The sequence below is a fragment of the Crocodylus porosus genome, unplaced genomic scaffold (genome assembly GCF_001723895.1).
Source record: "Crocodylus porosus isolate Cpor-Errol unplaced genomic scaffold, CroPor_comp1, whole genome shotgun sequence".
Lineage (NCBI taxonomy): Eukaryota > Metazoa > Chordata > Crocodylia > Crocodylidae > Crocodylus > Crocodylus porosus.
In genome coordinates this window covers 5,820,319-5,839,338 of record NW_017728939.1, presented here as the reverse complement: position 1 = coordinate 5,839,338, position 19,020 = coordinate 5,820,319, and the positions used below count along the sequence as shown (strand labels likewise).

The 19,020-nt window shown below is 54.8% G+C and overlaps 1 protein-coding gene across 3 annotated transcripts in view; it reads left to right on the top strand.

Annotated features, from left to right (window-relative positions):
* The window catches only part of GJA4 (gap junction protein alpha 4), a 14,794-nt gene extending 9,942 nt beyond the window's left edge, over positions 1–4,852 (top strand). Inside the window, exons 2-3 of one of the 3 annotated variants that reach the window (XM_019547765.1) lie at positions 236–269; positions 2,301–4,852. In XM_019547765.1, coding sequence (XP_019403310.1) covers positions 2,322–3,362 — 1,041 coding nt within the window. In that variant the 5' untranslated portion in view covers positions 236–269; positions 2,301–2,321 and the 3' untranslated portion in view covers positions 3,363–4,852. Of the gene's footprint in view, positions 1–56; positions 270–538; positions 690–2,300 lie in introns of those variants that run through there. The other 2 variants (XM_019547764.1, XM_019547766.1) reach the window with 2 other exon arrangements.
* Positions 4,853–19,020: the final 14,168 nt, after the last annotated feature.

Below are 19,020 nucleotides of genomic sequence, written 5' to 3'. Positions count from 1 at the left end.
CACCTGTCCCAACAGCTGGCCCTTTAAAGCCAGGCTCTGCAGCTGGACTCTTTGCTTTACCAGCCCCTCTTCCCACCCCTGCTTCCTGCAGCTCCTCCCCTCCTGGGAAGTGACTCTCCATAGCCAAGTTTTCCCTAGAAGCATCCCAGGGATTCGGGTGGGCAGCAGTGGCTTCCCTCGCTTGCAGCCACAGGTAGCACCAGGTGGGGCAGGCAGGGCGCCCCACTCCCAGGAGCAGGGACTTGGCTACGCAGCTGTGCCTGGTGCAGGTGAGTAAATGCCAGCTGTTGGCATGCTGCTGGGTCTATTTTCCAACCAAGCCAGTGACATGGGACCTGCAGGCTTTGTGCCCTTGAGTGGCTGGGGGGGGGTAAGTCACAAAAGGGGCTGTGGGATGATACAGGGAAGGGATAATGCACTGGGGCTTGGCTTCCTGCTTCATCGCATGCACCTTCCAGCCTCACTTCAACCCACCTGCATCTGCTATCTCCCTTCTGCTTAGGACCCCAATCCCACTTCTCCTGGCCTTTAATTTCACTTTTAAAAAGTCAGTGGAGCCCTTAATTGGTTAATTGAAGGGGGAATAATTACAAAGGAGCTTCCTGCCTGCGTCCCTTCCTGGGTCTGGGGTTGACTGGCAGCTGGGGGTAGGAGAGCCTTGTAACTGGGATTGCATGCACTCTTGGGAGGTGAGTGGGGGGCTTGGGACTGTCCCCAGTCAGCTGCTGCTGTGCTGGGGATGTAATGCCTCCTTTCTAGGAGCAATGGGGGTGCCCAGGCTGAGCCGGGAGTCGAGTAGCTATCCTCTGTTCCCTTCCTGTGGGAAATGAGGGAGTTGTGCCCACAGCTTCTGCTTGGTGGTAAGGGGGAACTGGGGTGGGGGTCTTGCCCCTGCCCCATGAGAGAGAATGTGGCCCCAGGGATGAGGGCTCCCACCCCAATAGGCAGGATAAGTTGTACGAGCTGGGGAGGGGCTGGCTTGTTCCTGCCCCCCTCCAGGTGGTGGCTGCTGTTTCTCTGGGGATGTGGCCCTGATGGGAGGCCTTGAGCCTGGGAATAGTTTTGGGGGTGTCCCCTGCTGCACAATTCAGCTCTGCCAGAGTGACTAGAGTCCCTGACTTGCTTCAGTGGCTTCTCTGCTCTGCCTCTTTCCCCAAAGCTGTTGTAAAGAGTGGGTGAGAGCTGCAGGGTTTTGGCTGAGTCTCCACGCTGGGCAGCGCTAAGGGGCCATGCTGGCTCCTTGTGAGAAGCCTGAGGGCTGCCCCGCGCTCTGCTTCCTTAACCGAAAGCAATGAGCTCCCTGCTTTGCTCCCTGATGGACAGGAGGAAACTGCTGCTTGCAGACCCAGTGATGTCTCTTGAAATGGACTCTGGCAGCATAAGGGACTCCTTGCTGCCCAATCTTATTTGGAAAGCAGGCTCTTTGGGGAGGGTGTCCTAGCTCCTCCTGAACGAGAAGCTGGGGAGCCTGGCTAACACCTTGCTGTAGCAGCTGGGTTTGAGCAGAGACCATGCTTGAGAGCAGTGTTTCTCAACCTGTGGGTTGCAAGAATACATGAAAGGGTCTTCAATGAATTTTAAAAATGCATTCTCCTTTAAAAGAGACAGAAGTAGGAAAGGGTTTCTTTTCCCTTGCAGGCTGTCAAAGTTGTAGCTTGCAAGAAGCTGCTTGGGGGTGGGGGGGGCCCATGCCCCACATGCATCCTCCCACATGGGGAGGTTGGGACCTGAGGGCGGGGGGCAGCAGGTCAGGAGTGAAGGGCAGTGGGTCAAGACTGGCCATCGATGTTTACAAATGGGTCCTGGTACAAAAAAGGTTAAGAACTGCTGCTTTGGGGGTCTCGGCCACAGACCCACAAGGCACCTAGCAAAGATGCACTCCCTTTCCATGCCACTAAGGTGGCTAGAACAGTCCAACCAGCTCCGCATGAAGTGTGTACTGGCTTCAACTGGGACCAGCATATCCTGTGCTCCCTGGAACACCCCTTGTGTTTCCCCCACGCCGCCTTCCTGCAGTGATGTAGGCTCCCAGTGTAAGCTGAAAGACAAAGTTCCCTGATGCTAGAAAGCTTACTTCACAAAGTGAAGCTGCTCTTGAATACCAAACCTGTATGCCAGACTGGCAAAGCACCTATGCCTTGCTGGGGTGGCCTGTCTAGGGTGTGTCACCCATTCAGTCACAGGGATGCTGGCCCCAGGGAGTGGACTAGTGAGGTGTGGGAGGAGACCCCACGTCTCCTCTGTTTGGCAGGAGCCAAACAACCAAGCTGATGTGATTCTTGTTGTCTCTCTGCTGCCAGACCCTCGAGACCTCCTAAGAGATGGGAGACTGGGGCTTCCTGGAGAAACTGCTGGACCAGGTCCAGGAGCACTCGACAGTGATTGGGAAGATCTGGCTGACGGTGCTGTTCATCTTCCGGATCCTCATCCTGGGCCTGGCAGGGGAGTCGGTGTGGGGAGATGAGCAGTCAGACTTCTTGTGCAACACCAAGCAGCCAGGCTGCACCAATGTCTGCTACGACAAAGCCTTCCCCATCTCCCACATCCGCTACTGGGTGCTCCAGTTCCTCTTTGTCAGCACCCCCACCTTAATCTACCTGGGCCATGTCATCTACCTCTCCCGCCTGGATGAGAAGCTGAAGCAGAAAGAGAGCGAGCTGCGAGCTGTGCCAATCAAGGACCTGAAGGTTGAGCAGGCCCTGGCAGTGGTAGAGAAAAAGATTTCCAAGATCTGTGTCGCAGAGGATGGACACATCAAGATCCGGGGGCCCCTCATGTGTTCCTATATCACCAGCGTGATTTGCAAGAGCATCTTTGAGGCTGGCTTCCTCTTGGGTCAGTGGTACCTGTATGGTTTCTCCATGCCAGCTGTCTTCGTGTGTGAGAGAGTCCCCTGCCCTCACAGGGTGGACTGCTTTGTCTCCCGGCCCACTGAGAAGACCATCTTCATTATTTTCATGCTGGTGGTGGGTCTCATCTCTCTTGGTCTCAACCTCATGGAGCTCATCCACCTCTGCTGCAAGAACATGCTCACCGGCTTAAAGAAGATCTCATCCCGGTCCCCTGCCAGCCTGGGTGAGGAGTCCTTCCCGGATGAAAAGCTGTGTGAGGTGCCTGGTGGCCCATACCAGCCCAAGCAGTACCACTATCTGCCCATGAGCACGGCTCAGGCTCCTCCCTACCAGTCTTACAATAAGCTGTCCAGTGAGCAGAACTGGACCAACTTCAACACGGAGGAGAACCTGGCCCTGCGCAATGGTAGCAGACCTTTGCCCAACAGCTATGCTGCTAATGCCCAGTCCCTGGAGGAGAAGCAGACCAGTCGTCCCAGTAGCTCCGCTTCTAAAAAACAGTATGTCTGAGCATCTGCAATCAGGCTCATGTCTTCTGGGCTGCCCCACTGGAGGCTGTGATGGCTCACAGACTTTCTGGTTGTGTCCTCTTTCTTGGAGAGGCTTCTCTTGGTTGATGGGCAGAAACCTGGTTTCCTCATGGGTCTGTGCATAAAATAAGGGTGCTGTAGATGTTGCTCCATGGACTCGTGTGAGCCCACAGCAAGCATGGGGGGGGGTCAATGGCATGTGGTAGCCAACTGGCCACAGGTCCCAGTGCGGTAACCTTCTGGATCGTCCTGCTGAAACCTACACAAGACCGTGGGGAAGAGGACTGTCCTCTGGACAAAAGACCTTGAGTTAACTGTTGCTTCAAACAAGCTACACTTGGACTTTTTTCCAGCTGCTGTCCCTGGAGGGCAGTTTATGTGACTTTTTTTTTTTTTCTATTTTTTTTTTTTTTTAACACTGTATAAACATGGAAACCAAACCAAATCCCTTCTCAGCTGGGATCATGGGTGGTTTGCATGGAAAACTAAGTTGTTCTTCCGTGGGATAGAACTGCTACTGGATTCTCAGGGGAAGCTAACTGGATTGATATCCATAAAGCAACTATCAGGGAGAGGAGCAGGGGGCTGATCAAGGGTTACGGCAAGTCAGTGGCTTCCAGCTTGGCAGGTCTTGGCTGTTATAGCCTTCAGGTGAGAGTAGTCGACAACGGTGGTGGAGAAAAGTGAATCTGGACCAGGGCAAAGAAAGAAATCCCCTTCTTATCCTGTTGGGATCTGCCTGCCTCCAGGGTGTTGCCAGGTGCTGGCTTCGGCCTAGCAATTCCCTTAAGCAACACTTCCATATAGGCTTTTAATTGAAGCAGGTGGTCCTGAGCTGAAGCCAGCTCTTTCCCTGGCTTCAGAGCCCCTTGCCCAAATGCTCTTCAGGGAGAGAGTTAAAAAAAAAAAAAAACAAAAACAAAAAAAACCTAGCACCGGCTACTCACTGTGCTATTGCCTGACTTCAGTAGCTTATTTAACCTGTTAAGTGCCTTGCTACACTGTGCCCCCCTTGAGATCAGAGTAGTTCCCAGGGGGATGCCTTTGGGTCAGAAACTGCTGTAATGGAGGATACTGCCCGTCCTAAAACCCAGGCTCCCTTGAGCTGCCTGGTGGCAGAGCTGAGCTATGTGCGCTGTTCACTGTTTGTGTGTAAAGCAATGTGCTGTTCATGTATCTATGTATGCATTTCTCCTGTACACATCAGCAATAGTAGCCTTGCTGCTTTACCCTGGGTTCTTCCTAACTTCTATGATTTGTCTAATTTTCGTTGTTGTTGGTCTGAGTGAAAGGAAAAAAAAAATGACAGTCTCTGCCACTGGATCTACAGCTGTCTGGCTAATATGAACCACCCTATCCATGTCCAACTCTTCTAGAAGACTTGCTGCACATCCAGAACTGAAAGGCCCACGTTCTGGAGTGTGGACTCTCATAATACTGTAAGAACTTGGCTGCATCCAAAGCTGGGGGAAGGATAAATGCTAGAATTGAGTTGAGATGGTCCTTTTGGATGTCCAATGTTATGAATGTGGCCAAAGAACTCCTCCCCACGCTTGTTCCTTGGACTCTGTCATTCAAGATGGGGATCATGCGAGTCCAGGACTGGTAGCTCTCCTTTCCATGCGTGGGGGCTCTGTGGGATAGGGTGGAGCAGCAAGGCACAGGTGTTCACAGCTGAGAGGTCTGCACTGCAACAGCATTAAAGTCACTTCACCCTCTGGAGGCAGGGGAAGAAGGAATTGGATGTCTCCTCTTCCACACAGGTCCTCTCCTGCTGTAGCAAAATGTCACCATGGAGGGGGAAGAACAAACCTGTTGTTCCTGTTCTTAAAGCTCAGGCTACAGTAAGCTGTCCCTGGTATCCCAAAGCTGTGAAACCACAAGGATGTGACCCAACATCCTTCTTTCTGTTTGTTCGTGTCACTGGTTTTCTGGGGGACTTTTGTTCATTCCAGAGACCAACCAAAGCACTGCAGATGCCTGTCCCAGCATAACCAAAGTACACGGACTCTGCTGTGAGCGGGTGGCAGACCGGAGTTGCTCTCCAGGATTTTGGTTTCCTTTGTATTTCTCTCTTGGCAGACTTCCAACTTGCATCTCGTCAAATAAAATGGTGACCCAAATACCTTGTGCTTTACAGACTGGTTCCTTGTCCCCTGCCCCAAGTCCCAATTTGTATCTAGTTGCGTGGTTCTGGGAGCCGGCATCCCTTGGCAAGAAGGTTTAAAGGGCTTTGCTCAAGACAAGTTAAGCCAGAACCAGTGTGGTTTTTAAAATCAAGTGTTCCTATAAAAATTGGCTTGGGAGGGATTCAAAATGACCTGTAGTCTAAGTGTTTGGGGTGTCTTTTTGTTGTTTTTGTTTTTTCCTCCCTTGCTCCAGACAGGATGGTTTCTGCTTTCACAAATCTGAGATGGGTGTTTGTTATAATTGCCACTTAAACTCCTGAGATGCATCCTTGCCTCGCTCTACGTCAGGGCTTCCCAACCTCTTCCTCAGCGTGACCCTATTTAAACACTGGGAGCTTTTTGCATCCCAAGATGCTGTAGATGAGATCAATGAGGAAGGATGCATCAAATTCCTGCTTTCATGTTTCGCGTTCCTTTTGTTTCTTGTTCTCATCCTTGTCCATTAGCTTTATTGCTAGAGCTTGAGGCAAAACTTTTATTTATTTTTTAGAGAAAAGCATCCATATTGGATGTCTCCATCAGGTAAAATGTATGCCAGCCAGCCAGTATCAAGAGTGATTTTTACATCCCCTTCCTATAACATACAAGTGCCTCGTGTCAAAGCTGCAGCTGCCACGCGTGGGGAAATAACTGCCATGCATGAGAGTTGCGTGTCTATAAATGGGAAGGGTGTTCATCATAACTGGCTGATGCTGTCAAGTGTCTTTTGGGACCCCATTTTTTTTATCATTGCAAATAGAGGAGCTGAGTACATGGGGCCCTGGTTCCCCTTGGGCTGTCACCTGAAATGCATAAAACTTTCCACATGTCCATGTTTTGGCACTGCCCCCTGCTCCCCACTGCAAAAATAAGTCTGTGCCTATGGTTGCAACCCCCAAGGGGGTCACAACCCCAAGATTAGGAACAGCTGTTCTAGGTGATCTGTTCCAGTGTAGCATGGCAGCCTCGCTGGCTCTCACATCCCGGTTGCATGACTGAGCTACGTGGCTGTGCCAGGGTCTTTTCTGCCCACTCAGGACAGAGGGGAAGGAAGTCTGACCTAATCCCATTGAGTGCCCTGAGTTACAGTCAGAGCATTAATGATCTTGTGCTGGTTGCTGATGTCATTCATGATATGATCTTCACCTTTTGGACTTTTCTTTCTTGTTTGACTTGCCCAGTGCATAGGCCACCCAAAAATAAACTCCTTTGGTGCTCTAGAGCCATGGTAGCGTGCTTGAGCAATCTCTCTGCAGCCCTTATTCATCGGGGCAGTCTCGTTATACAGCCCTGAGTCGCACAGCCTCCATCCTTGCACAGTAGTGACTGTCCCTGATGTTGTACTACTTGAAGCAGATGTGGGATCTTAGAAATGAAGCAAAATTTCTCTAGGAAAAGGGTGCTGGGATTGTCCAGCTGTTGACTTCCCTCTGCATGCAGGCTAGCCTTACATCTTCCTAATAAACTGCCTGCCTCTCACATAGGGAATATGGGCTTGGAGATGGCGATAAAGGACCATGCGGGCCATAGACCTAGTTGCTGCTACATAATAGGTGGAAATGAGCTCCTGATAAGCTGAAACTCCTATATTGTTTACTGTTCCTATAACCAGAAAGCTTAAAATACTCCAGCAAAGCACGTTCCCTTCCCTAACGCTGTTGCATTCTTAAAAATAACTCTTGGAGTAGACAAAAACGCGCCCCCTCCCAGCTGTGTGAATGGGCCCAGTATCGCTGCAATCAGCTGTGGAAGGAAAGAGATGGAGGGAGGAACATGTAGAGAGCTTTTGGGTTTAACCCTTCAGATTCGGATGCATTTCCCAGTTCCTCCCCTCCTCCAGCCCCCGGTCCTTCTGTCCCAGCAGTTGGATATTGGCCACCCTCTTGTACAGCAGCACAAGTGTGGGGGGCTCTGCAGGCCAGGAATACCCTGAGCAGCGTGGAAAGCAGGGGGCTGGCATGAGAAATCAGGGTGGCTCTTCATTGAATCGCTCTGCCAATGTGGGGTGAGCAGCTGTGAGCTGCAGTCCCCCTCCCTGCACAGCCATGCTGGCATTTCAGGGCTGGGGTAGTAGCAGAAAGCCCTTTTCTTGGGGCTCTGTTGTTACAGGTGGAAGAGAACGGGCTGGTTTTTCAAAGGGCCACCTATACTGAGCAGCTCTGCCTTGACCCTGCTGCTTCCTCCCTTTCATCCTCACAGCCCCGTGCCCCCTCGGCCATAGCAGAGTGCTGTGCAGAGCTGGTGTGAGCCCCTGGCTAGGCCTTGCCCTGGGAACCTATGCCCACCATAGTGCCCAGAGGGAGGCAGGCATCTCTTGTGTGAGGTGGAAAACTAGTGCTTTCTGATGCCGTCAGGACAGAGCACCTCTGTGCTTCGGTTCCCATAGACCCAAGTTGTTGGGGTTTTTTAAATATATCTATATCTATCTATCCATATATACACACACACACACGCACACACACATATACCTTCTGGTCACCGCTCATTACCTACTTAACCGACCAGGGAACACCCTCGCACCCATCACAATATACACACCCGCAGAATTGCGCTGCCACACACCCATCTGCAAGGTTTCATCTTCCTCCAACCCTGTCTTTTAGTCTGATCCCCGAATACGGAGTTTAAAACTCAGTTTATTCACGGTTGCTTTTGCCGGAGGACTTGCTGCTGCGGTCGCTGCTGCTGTCCTCGTTGCTGTCTTCTGATCCGGTTGTCTTCCTGTAGCTCCGAGTGCTGGAGCACCAGGCGTTGGCAGAGGGAGGCTACACCAGGCTTGGTGGCTTCGGTGTTTCTGCCTTCCCCACAAAAGGGCAGCTGGTCTCACGGTTCCTGCACGGAGCTGAGAGCAGCGGTCAGGTCCCAGCTCTGCGGCAGACTCCCTGGGACTGCTGGGGTAGGTGTCGAATCCCCCCGTGCCTCCGTTCCCCAAGCGTCCGCGCCTTCTCCCACCCTCCTCTCTGGTCCCTCGAGGCTGCCCCTTCTCTGGGGTAACGACCCCTCGCTGTGGTTGTACAGAGCCTGGCCTGAAGCATCCCTGCTGTCAGCTGCTGTAGCAGGGCAAAGCCCCTGGGCGCCCGTGGAGAGTAGATGGGACTGGAGCCAGACTCTGCAGCCTCAGCAGGGCACCAGCCCTCACTAGGTGCTTTCTTAAACCACCTCAGCAGTGTCATGAGAGGAGTCGGGTCATGCTGACAGGAGAGGAAATGCTCGAGTGAAAGGTAACAATGCAGGCCCCTCCGCCCGCCGGGGCCCTTGGCAGCCCTGCTGCTTAGTCTGCGCTTTATTATTTGGGTTGCTCGGTGTTTTTGCTCCTGGAACTAATATTTTCATTGGCAGGGCCAGAGCATCACGCTCTGCCCCGGCCCGCCAGCCAGCAAGGTGGAAAACAAGACAGCAAAGAGCCCCTTGCCTGGAACCTGCAGACGTCCCTGTCCCGACCTGCGCGCTCCCTGGGCCGCGGCTGCAATAATAACGGCCTCAGCAGTGCTATTGTTTGTCTGTTATGACAAGGCTGCCCTGCGCTGCCCCAGGCATGGCCAGGGGCTTGCACAGCTGGAGGAAGCAGCCTTCATTGCACTCCAAGAACAACACACAGGAGTTAATTCGCGCAGCGGACTGTTTCCAGGGGTTGGGTCGGGAGCCAAGGAGGCAATGAGGGCTCTGGCCCTTTTCGGCTGGTGTCACATGCGTGTGTGTTTTCCTAGAAGGAGGGTGGGTGGCTCCTGTGCAAATAAAAGTTTTCAGCTGATAAGGTGATGGGAAAGAAATCACTCACTATTCCCCTTCACACGGGCCAGGTTGCAGAGGGTGGGGGAGAATCTGCCAGTGAAGCACGGCGTGGGTCTGAGTCAGCAGGCAGGCTTCCCAGAGAAGGTGGTGGCCGAGAGGCAGGACTGCTGCTGGGCATCCATGGAAGCAGGCAGGGGTGGGCAGCACTGTCTCAAGTCATATAGCAGATGCAGGTAGCGGTAAGGTGAGCAGCAATCCCCACAGGGATCTAAGAGACCAAGGGCAATAGGGAAACAGAGGAACTGCGGGGGAGAAGAACCCACTGACTCACCAAGTAAATCCAGGAGAGATGCACACAATAGGTCTGGCCTGCGCTGGTCTTTCAGAGCCAGGTCCCCTGCACGTGGAAACCTGACCCCAGGTCCCTGTTGCAGCACGCTGCATGCTAAAGCGTTCCTTTAGTAGAGAAGGCTGAATATGTAGCCTGTTGGAGAGAGCAGACAGGTGAGAAGTCCTTGGTTTGAGGCCCAGCTGGAGGGCTGGTTCTGCTCTTAGCCAGTGAGGAGATCCCAGGAGGCAGGGACCAGATCCAGGTCTCCCTCCCCTGACCCATGCCCTAAACATTATGCTACAGAGGCACTTCACGTGACAGCTCCTGCTGGCCTCAGGGCTCTTGTATTTAGAGCTGGTCCGGAGTCAAGCTTTAACCATCTTTGTTGCCTTGCCTATAGCCTGCCGCTTAGGGCACTGTGCTAGGAAGCAGGCCGGACAGGTGCAAAGCCCTTTGGGTGAAAAGCAGCTGGCTTCTTGAGCCTGTGCCGTGGTCCCTCAGAAACTAGACAAAAAGAGGAGCTCCTTTTGCAGGCTCAGTTTCAAGTGGTGAATCCCCGTTCCACCATCACCTGCCCACAAGCCTGAGTTGGTGACCACGTCTGAAGGAGTGGTGGGCTTCCAGACATGTGCCCCCTTCCATCTTTCCTATTTGCTGGTGTCAACACCATTCACCTGCTGCCTGTTATGAATCCCAGCCCCAGGGGCCCATGTTTAACCTCTGAAGTCCAGGGAAGCAGTCCAGTAAGCCCCTCGCTTGGGCTTTGGGAGCTGGTCAGTGCCCTTTGAGGCATGGGAGGGCATGCCTATACCCCGTTTGGGGATGAGACCTCCAGCCCTGCCTTTGGCCTGGCCTGGCAATGATCTCAAAGGACTTCCCCCTACCTCTACCACTATGACAAGAGCCTGGCCTTGCAGAGAACATCCAAGCCAAGTGTCCACGGGCCAGTTGCTGCCCTCCCCTGAGCAGAAGCTGCTGATGGCTGGTCTGACATTGGCAGTCAGAAAAGTGCACAGCAGCCTTGCTTGAGGGGCAACTCCTAATCAACCTCTAAAGCTCCAAACTGGACTCAGGTGGTGTGTAGGCCCCTAAGGCCCTCCAGGTAATATCAGTTAGGACCTCATATGTGTGTATGGAAATCAGAGCAGGGCCCGCAATGGTCTGATGCACTGCACTGCTGGGGCACAAGTGCCTTATGGCCACTCTACGTGGAAGGATTGCAGGGAAGGTTGCAGCCGGAAACCGGGCTATGCCACGCTGCTGGCCACCAAGGAAGGCATATTTGACTATAAGACACCTCCATTTCCAGCCTGTTCTCTGCTGGTGGCTCTCCACTGGCCCCTATTCCTTCACACCTGACTTTTACTGGTTTCTGTTGCCACGTGACACAAGATCACATAGAAATACCTGTGAGGTGACAGCCACAGCACAGTCTTCTGAGATCAGATTCCCGAAGGGAGCCCAGCCAAGATGAAGTGGGGGTGGTCTACCTTTTTCCAAGCACTTGGAGAAAAGTCAAGGCCAACCTCCCCCCACTACTGCACCTCAGCTTCCCCATCACATAGCTGGCGATGCTAGCTAACAAAGCAACTGGAGATCCTCCAGCCCCAGCCAGTGAACCTGTTTGTGCTGCCAAACACCGTTACACTGATGTTGAGAAAAAGCCACATCTGACCGTTCACTACTTAGAGCTCAGACCCTCATGGCTGCTATAATTATAATTAAACACAGTAACTGCCACATTAACAGTAATCCCATGACCCTTCTCGAGGGGGTGTGGATCAAACAATGAATCATGTTCAAAAGGCACATCCTATGCAGAAAAAAGATGCTGGCCTCGAATCCACAGAGCATCCCCCCCAGCGCTTACTTTGCAAGCAAAGTTTGGACTCATGAACAATCACAGGCTTTCTCCCCATTACAGCTGGTGAGTTTTGTTTCCCTTCTGAGCCCTTCTGCAAGCTAGATTGTCCCTGTTCCTGAGTTTTCAGCAGTGATAAGGCAAGCCTTTGTGCGATAGCCTGGGGTGGGCCACTGGAATGAGTTCCTCCCCTAGACTGTCCATTCTTTTCTGCGATCAGGAAATGGGCTTCTTGATAACACCACCCAGAAAATACCAAACAAAGCATGTGGTGCAGGATAAGCACTGTCAGAAATTCCCTCTGGGATGCCACGGGCCCAGGTCGGCCACTCCAGCTCAGCCGCCACCTCCAGACAACCAGCCCATGCCCTCGGCGGGGAGGCAGCAGTGGTGGAAGAGCCGTGGCAGAGTGGCTGGGATGGAGCAGAAATTGGGCAGGAGTCTATGTCCATCTCTGCTTCAAACCTTCTCTGTGACCGTAAGCAAAGCATGACCCCACTTGGTTTCTCCATCTGTAACTACCGGGCATTTAGCCGTCTCCGCAGCTTTTCCCAAGCTGAGGGAGGGCACTTTGTGGCTCAAAGATTGTTGGACGTCCCTGTCAGTTCGTCCAATAAAAGAGATTATCCAACAAACCCTGCTGCTCTCCTGTTCCCTGGGCCATCACAGGGACAACGCCACCACGGCCCATCTGTAAAGCCAATCTAATAACACCTGTCTCTTTCACAGGGCTTACAGAGTATGCTGGATGACTGTCTGTGCTGCACTGAACTCACTGCCAAGGCTCCTTGGGATGAAGAAGCAATGGTCACAAACTGACAGAGAGCAGATTTAGGCTAGATATCAGGAAAAAACTTCTTCACGGCAAGGATGCCCAAAATTTAGAATGGGCTTCCAAGGGAGGTGGTGCTCTGCCCTGCCCTGGGGGTCTTTAAGAGAAAGCTGGACAGGCTCTTTCCTGCCTAGGCAGGGGGTCAGACTCGGTGATGTGTTGAGGTCCCTTCCGACCTCAGCATCTATGAAGATGGCTTTATGCCATCCCAGTCACAGGCCAGAGCAGCTTCAGTAGACCAAGTGGCTTGTCTAAAGCCAACCCTTGGATGGGAGCCCTTGGAGAGCAGCTTTACAGCTGGCTTCTACAGCTCCTGCTACAGGCAACTGCTGCCCTGCCTGGAAGCCAGGTAAGAAGCTCCCTTTTGCACCATTGTTGTGCTTTCACCTGCCGAAAGGGTCAGGGGAGGGATGAGGGTCTCCCCCTTCGAGGGGGTTGTACTGTACTCTTTGGCTAACCCTCATGGCAAGCGCCTTGGTCAGGGGTTGTCATTATTGTACCTAGCACACTGGGACTGAGTTGGAGGTGCCTCCCAGAGCTGCCCTAGTACGGCCCACTATTGCAATGCACCCGTGAATTCAATGACTGGAGGCAAACCCCATGCATAGATGCCCGGCAGGTCCGCATGTCGTTCAGGCATTCCCTGCAAATTCCCAGCTCTCCCACTGCCTTCAGACACATCAGGCTCCTTACCCTAAGACCCCTACATGGAGGTAATGGTACAACTTTTCTCCCACGCTTTTTCTACCTTATTCGGGTTGCAAGCTCTGCGGGGCAAGGACGTGCTTTCTCTTACCACAGCACCTGGCACCACAGTCTAGCTGAGGTTGCCTTCTTTCAGGGACCGCCACCCATGTCCCTACGGGAGGGTCCTGGAGCAGGATGGCTGTGATCACTTCCCCAGTATGGGGTGGACTTGCTGGGGAAGCTGAAGGGAGAATTGCTGCAGGGTGTGAAAGGAAGGCTCCCTAAGCCCTCGCTAGCCCTTCAAGTCTTGACTCCTTCTGCGAGCCCCCCAGTAGAGTCCTACAGGACCCTGCTTCATCCCTAGCAAAGTATTTTCCCTATAGGCTTCTCCGCCTGCCCACAGCTCATTTCTAACGGTGATCTCGGGTGCAATAGCATTCCCCATGCCACAGCTGCCCTCCCCGCCCGTCTTTGCTATCCGGACCCGCTCTGAGGCTGCTATTTCCTATGCTCCCCCTATTGCTCCCTGCAGCACAGCAATGCGACTTTATTTTTTGCCAGCTAAATAAACAGATAAGCAAGGATATTTCAGTGCCAGCGGGTCCTGGACTGTACAGTGGCTCCCAGGCTCTGGGACAAATGGCCACAAGGGGATTAGAAAGAGCTGAGAGGACTGGAGGGAGGAAAAAGAAATGCACAGATTTTTTTTAAACCAGCGCAGCGGGAGCTTGAGGAACTCTAGGACAGGATGGCCTGATGGGAACAGAAACACTTGTCTGCTCGGTGCAGGAGACAACGGCTTGCAGAGGCTGCTGGGAACGGATGGGCTTCTACCCAGAGGGGTCAGCAGTCAGTGGGGCTGGGGTTCACAAAGTAACCCACGGCTCTGCAGCTGCATGCACACACACTTGCGTATGTGAATATGAGAGTGGGCGAGCAAGGAGAATGAGAGAACGTGTGTGTGAGAGACAGAGAGTGTGCGCAAGCATGTTTGCAGTTGCAGATGTGGGACTATGAGAGACAATATGCGTGCGCATGCGTGTGTGTGTGTGTCAGAGAGAAACAGAGCATGTGCATATGTTTGCAGGTGCAGGTGTGCATAAGAGAGCCAATGTGTGCATGCCTGTGTACGTGTGTTTCTGTATATGAGACAGAGGCAGAGAAAGAAAATGCGTGTGTTTGAGAAAGAAAATGCGTGTGTTTGCAGTTGCAGGTGTGTGAATATGAGAGACAATGTGCACATGTGTGTCTGTGTGCATATGTGTCAGAGAGAGAGAGTGCGTGTTTGTGGGTGCGGGTGCATGCATATGAGAGACAATGTGTGTGTGCATGCATGTGTGTGTAAATGCCTCAAGAGTATCCATTTCCCTGGGGTAGGGGGTGTAGGTGTGTGTGTCTGTCTATAGATCTTAAGTATATGTGTAAGTGCCTCAGTGCCTATTTCCGTGTGCATGCGTGCATGCGCGTGTCTGTTTTGATGGGAGTGAGCACCTCATTAGAAGCATTTATTTCTTTCCTTCTGTGTGTCTTTGGGTGCCTGCAGGTGGCGGGGGGGGAAGGGGGCACCCAAGGGACACAGCCCCTCTCGCTGTCTCCAAGGCATATCCCTCACCTGTGCGAGTGAGCTGACACCAGTCCCACTGCACCAGGATTGGGGCGGCAGCATGAACAAAGTGCCTTTGCAGAAGCAGGCAGGAGTCGGAGCTGTCAAGTTAAGGGCTGGCTCCGCTGCACACCTCCCCGCCCCTCCCTTCCCCAGGCCTGGCAAGCTGGAGCCACAGGCTGACGGCAGCACTTCCTCTGCGGCTCTGGGGATGCTCTGGCCTGCCCTTTCTCAGAGGAAGAGCCCTCGAGCCTTGGCCTGGCTGGGCTCTGCTGCACACTGGGCCTCCAGCACAAGGGTGGGGGATTGGGGTGGGATTCCCTAAGGGATGCTCCAAAGGCCTGGCTCAGTGAGCTCCTGCCTAGGCAGTGCCCATGCTCTGAGACATAAGAGCCTCGTGGCTCAGTGTGTGGCTGCTGCATGCCAGCCCAAGTGCCCTCCAGTGAATCCCCAACCTAAGGTGGGTCCCTGGCATGGCTGGCTCTGTCCAGCCTGTAGGACCTGGCGCCCCATCGCTGTCCCCAGCCCTGCACCCAGCCGGACCTCAGCAGCAGCTCTGGTCCCAATGGGATGGGCCAAGGGGAGGTCTGGGTTTGCTCCCTGTCCTGCCCCTAAACCTTGGGAGGCAGGGGGCTGTGCTGCAGAGCCAAGGGCCTTTGATATACCTAGAGCCCAGGCCTGGCTGGCATATAAGTGAGTTGTGCACCTGCCTGTGGGAACCCCTCAGACCTCTCAGGGCCCGATCCTGCCCAGGTAGGTACTGCTCAGGCTCACAGATGTCAACCATGGGAGTGCAAGACCCCTTGTTGTCCCCAACCTTGCTGCTCCCATGCCATCAACCTGCTTGTCCCACTGCAGCCCACAGGCTGTGGGTGCAAGAGCCTTCTCCTCCACAGCCATTGACTGCTCAGAAAGTGCCCTACCACCCCCCCCTTCCCATCCCCTAGAGCTTGTTTTATTGGGACCCGGGGCACTCCCAAACTGCAATCATGGGGGGGAGCGGGCTGAGAAGCTCCTCTGAGCGTCAGCCCCACAATCCTGTGACCCTGCTATATATACCACTGGTGCCAGAGCAGCATCTGTCCCCGTGGATTCAGCTGGTCTCCTCACTGAGCCCAAAGGCAGGTAAGACCTGAAGGCACATGGAGCCAAGCCAGGAGCCTGGCAGAGCTTTGCCCGGTTGCCGGGCCATGGGAAGGACGAGAAGGGCCAGGGAGGGGAGGGAGGCCGGCAGGTAAGCCATGTCCCCAGCCCCTCCAACAGGCAGGGCCCTGTGGCTGGCAGGACACCAGCATGGTTATTTTTAGTCATTCCCGTTATAAGGAGCTTCCAAATCAGGTTACTCGCAGGAAAAACCCGGCTGGAATCTACAAGGAGCAGCCAAAGGAGGAGGGGAAGGTGGGGGGAGCAGGAGGCCTGGCCTGCCCCGCCACACTCGGCTTTGTTCAAGAACAATTGCCCTGGGCTGGAGCAGCACACGGCTCCCCGGAGCTACCGGACCCCCTGTACCAGCTCTGGGCTGGGCCAGATGTACCAAGCTGCCACCCTTGCAAAGGAGGGGATGCGGGTTCGGGACACAGCCTGGAAGTTGGCCGGAAAGGATAGCAGACACCCACAGGGTGCTCCATCAGCCTGGGAGCATGGGCTGCAAACACAGCACTGCAGGGTGCTCTTGCAAACAGGGCCCTGCGTAGGCCAGCTGCCCTGCCCCGAAGGAGGCACCAGTCCGCCAAGTCTTCCTGTCTGGCGGGCTCCCCAGGGCTATGCCGTCAGCGAGTGGCTTGTTTCCTTTTCCTCTATTGCCGTGACCCCTGCCGGGCTCGCCGCCCCAGGGCAGGTGGCATGACCCAGCAGGGGCAGGTAGCAGGCAGGGGGTAGGCCAGCCCCAACACTCACAATGGCCCCTGCAGTACCACGAGGCCCACTCAGACCTCATGCTGGAGCCCAGACCAGCCCTTCCCTAGAAATCCCAGCCTTGCCCACCTCCCACAAGCTGGTGGAGGGGGGAGGCTTTTACACCCTATTCCAACTAGGTGGTAAACTGAGGCACAGGAGGCTAGGACCCACACCCTGCTTGGACTCCATTCTGCTCTCTGAGCCAGGACTGAAAACCAGGACCCTGATCTCTCCCCTCCTCCCTCCAGACCTGAGCACCCAGCCCCCTGATCCCACCAACCAACCAACCCAGACCCTGAGCACCCCCCACCCACCCAGCCCCATCTCACCATGACGAGTCAAGCACCATTAACGTCACTCTGAGTCCCTGCCGCGTCCGCACACACAGGTCCTTGGAGGCCTCGGCTTGCCCTGTCTCTCTTGCTCCCCCTCCCCAGGTCCCAGTGGCCCCTCCAAGACGCCAGCACCTGCCCACGTGGAGACGGGACCCGGGCAAGCTGTGCCCACCCCACAGGCCTCCTATTGTGCTTGGAGCAATAACAAGCCCGCGTCACCGGAGCGGGATCCCAGGCACGATCGGCTCCCCTGCCAACAATTCAGAAGAGAGGAAAGCAAGCCCCAAACAATCCCTCCCCCCCAGCCCGCTCCCCACCGGCGGGGGGGTTATATATAGCGCTCTGCGCTAGCCCAGACAATGCCAGGGCCCTTCTCGGCCCATTGGGCTGGCCCGGCCCTCCTGACGAATGTGTGAGAACGCCGAGGCCGGAAGAAGTGGCTCAATAGCCTCTGCAACTTCCCGCATCCTGATATTGTCAGTCACCTCCAGACACTTCCTCAGAGCGAGGAATGCTTGGGGGGGCAGGGGATGGAGGCTCACAGCACCCCAAGGTATCACATCTGCCCCCAAAATCACCCCCTAGCCCCCCCAACAGCTCCATTATACTGAAGGCTGCAGATAGCAGGAAGGTAGCACAAGGCATTGCTGTGTAGGGCTCAGACAGGGGTGTCGGGACTGCTGACCTTGGGAGGGGAGCAGGGCTGGTTTGGACGAGGTAGTAAAAGGGAGTAGGAGTGGGTCAGCGAGAGCGGGGGGGGCGGGCATTAGGGCTCGTGGGAGCTCAGAGAGAAGCGATGCCCAAAATCAGATCAGAAGGAAGGAACCCAGTTCTGCTGGGGTCAGCCCCCAGCTCCGGGAAGGAGCATGCGAATAGAGCCAGGGGCCAGGACCCAGGACTCCTGGGTCCCAAACAAGTAACTCATCCCAGGCTAGGCACCTGTCTCCAGGTGCAGCTCTCTGCGAGGGAGAGAACTACCTGCCTCATGGATGCCACACGGCATCCATGCACGATCCCAGCCAGGTTGGCAGCAGGCTCCTCCCTGACCCCAAGACTTAAGAGAATGATCCCCGGGGTTGAAACGGATCCACACAGGGATGATACGGAGGAAACCGTGGGAGAGCGCAAGTGAAGGACACGGGCACCTGCCAGATACCTGCCACGAAGTGTTTGAAGATGCATCTTAAAACTCTCCTTGAATAAAAGCCCCAAGGTCTAGCTCCAGCCTCACCTACGCCCTGCCCAGCCTTGCTCCATCAGTTAGCAGAGGGTTGGGCTCCAGGGGTGTAGGAGGGCCCTACCCAGGCCAGACCCCACCCCAGAGTACCAAACATCTTAAATACGGCATCGCTCCTCTCCATGGCTGGGACAGAGGGGCAGCAAGATGCAGGCATGCCTGGGCCATGGGGACTGTAACAGGCAAAAGGGTCTTGCAGAGAAAGGGAAGGAGGAGGCTGGGAAAAGATTCCCACAAGCTCATGGCAAAGGGCAGATCAGAGCCTGGGAACCAGATACGCCTCCCCGCAGCTCAAAGGGAAGAGAGGCCGAGGAGCGAGCAGTTCCCCTGGGGACGTGTAGGACATGCTGCTTTGCTGCAGTTCCTTTGGCTTAGGTGCTGCCTGGGCCGTGGGCACTGGGGGTGCCTTGCACGGGGCCTGCAGCTCAGCAAAGGAGCCCGCCAAGCCACCAGCAGCTTGGGGGCATGAGTGGGTTTAGTGCCCAGGAAAGAGGCTGCACCCCGGCCATGCCTTGGGGTCTGTAGGGGAGTGGATGGAGCGGGGTATTGAGGCCCTGGCCCAACTCGCTGCCTACCGCAGAGCAGCAGCAGGGCTGATCTAATGCAGGTCCCTGGAACAGCCCCTCTGGTGAATCTTGTTCTTCCCCTGCACAATGGGCTGAGGCAGCACTAGAGACAAGGCCTTGGCCTGCTCCATCCCCAGCAGGTAGGCTGTCTGTGCTGGCGGACCCACCGGGGGCTACTTCCCAAGCACTTCCCAAGCCTGCTCAGCTGTGCAGTGCCCCAGCCAGAGAGACCAGAGCCCTGGGTGCAGGGGCAGGGGCAGGGACAACTGCAGGCCTGGCTGGAAAGAAAGGCTACGTGCTGCTTCTTCTGCCTGTTAGCAGCTCCTTTGCTGTGCAAAGCAATGCAGGCTGTTGTTCACACCAAGCCTGCATCTACCCAGAGCCCCAGGC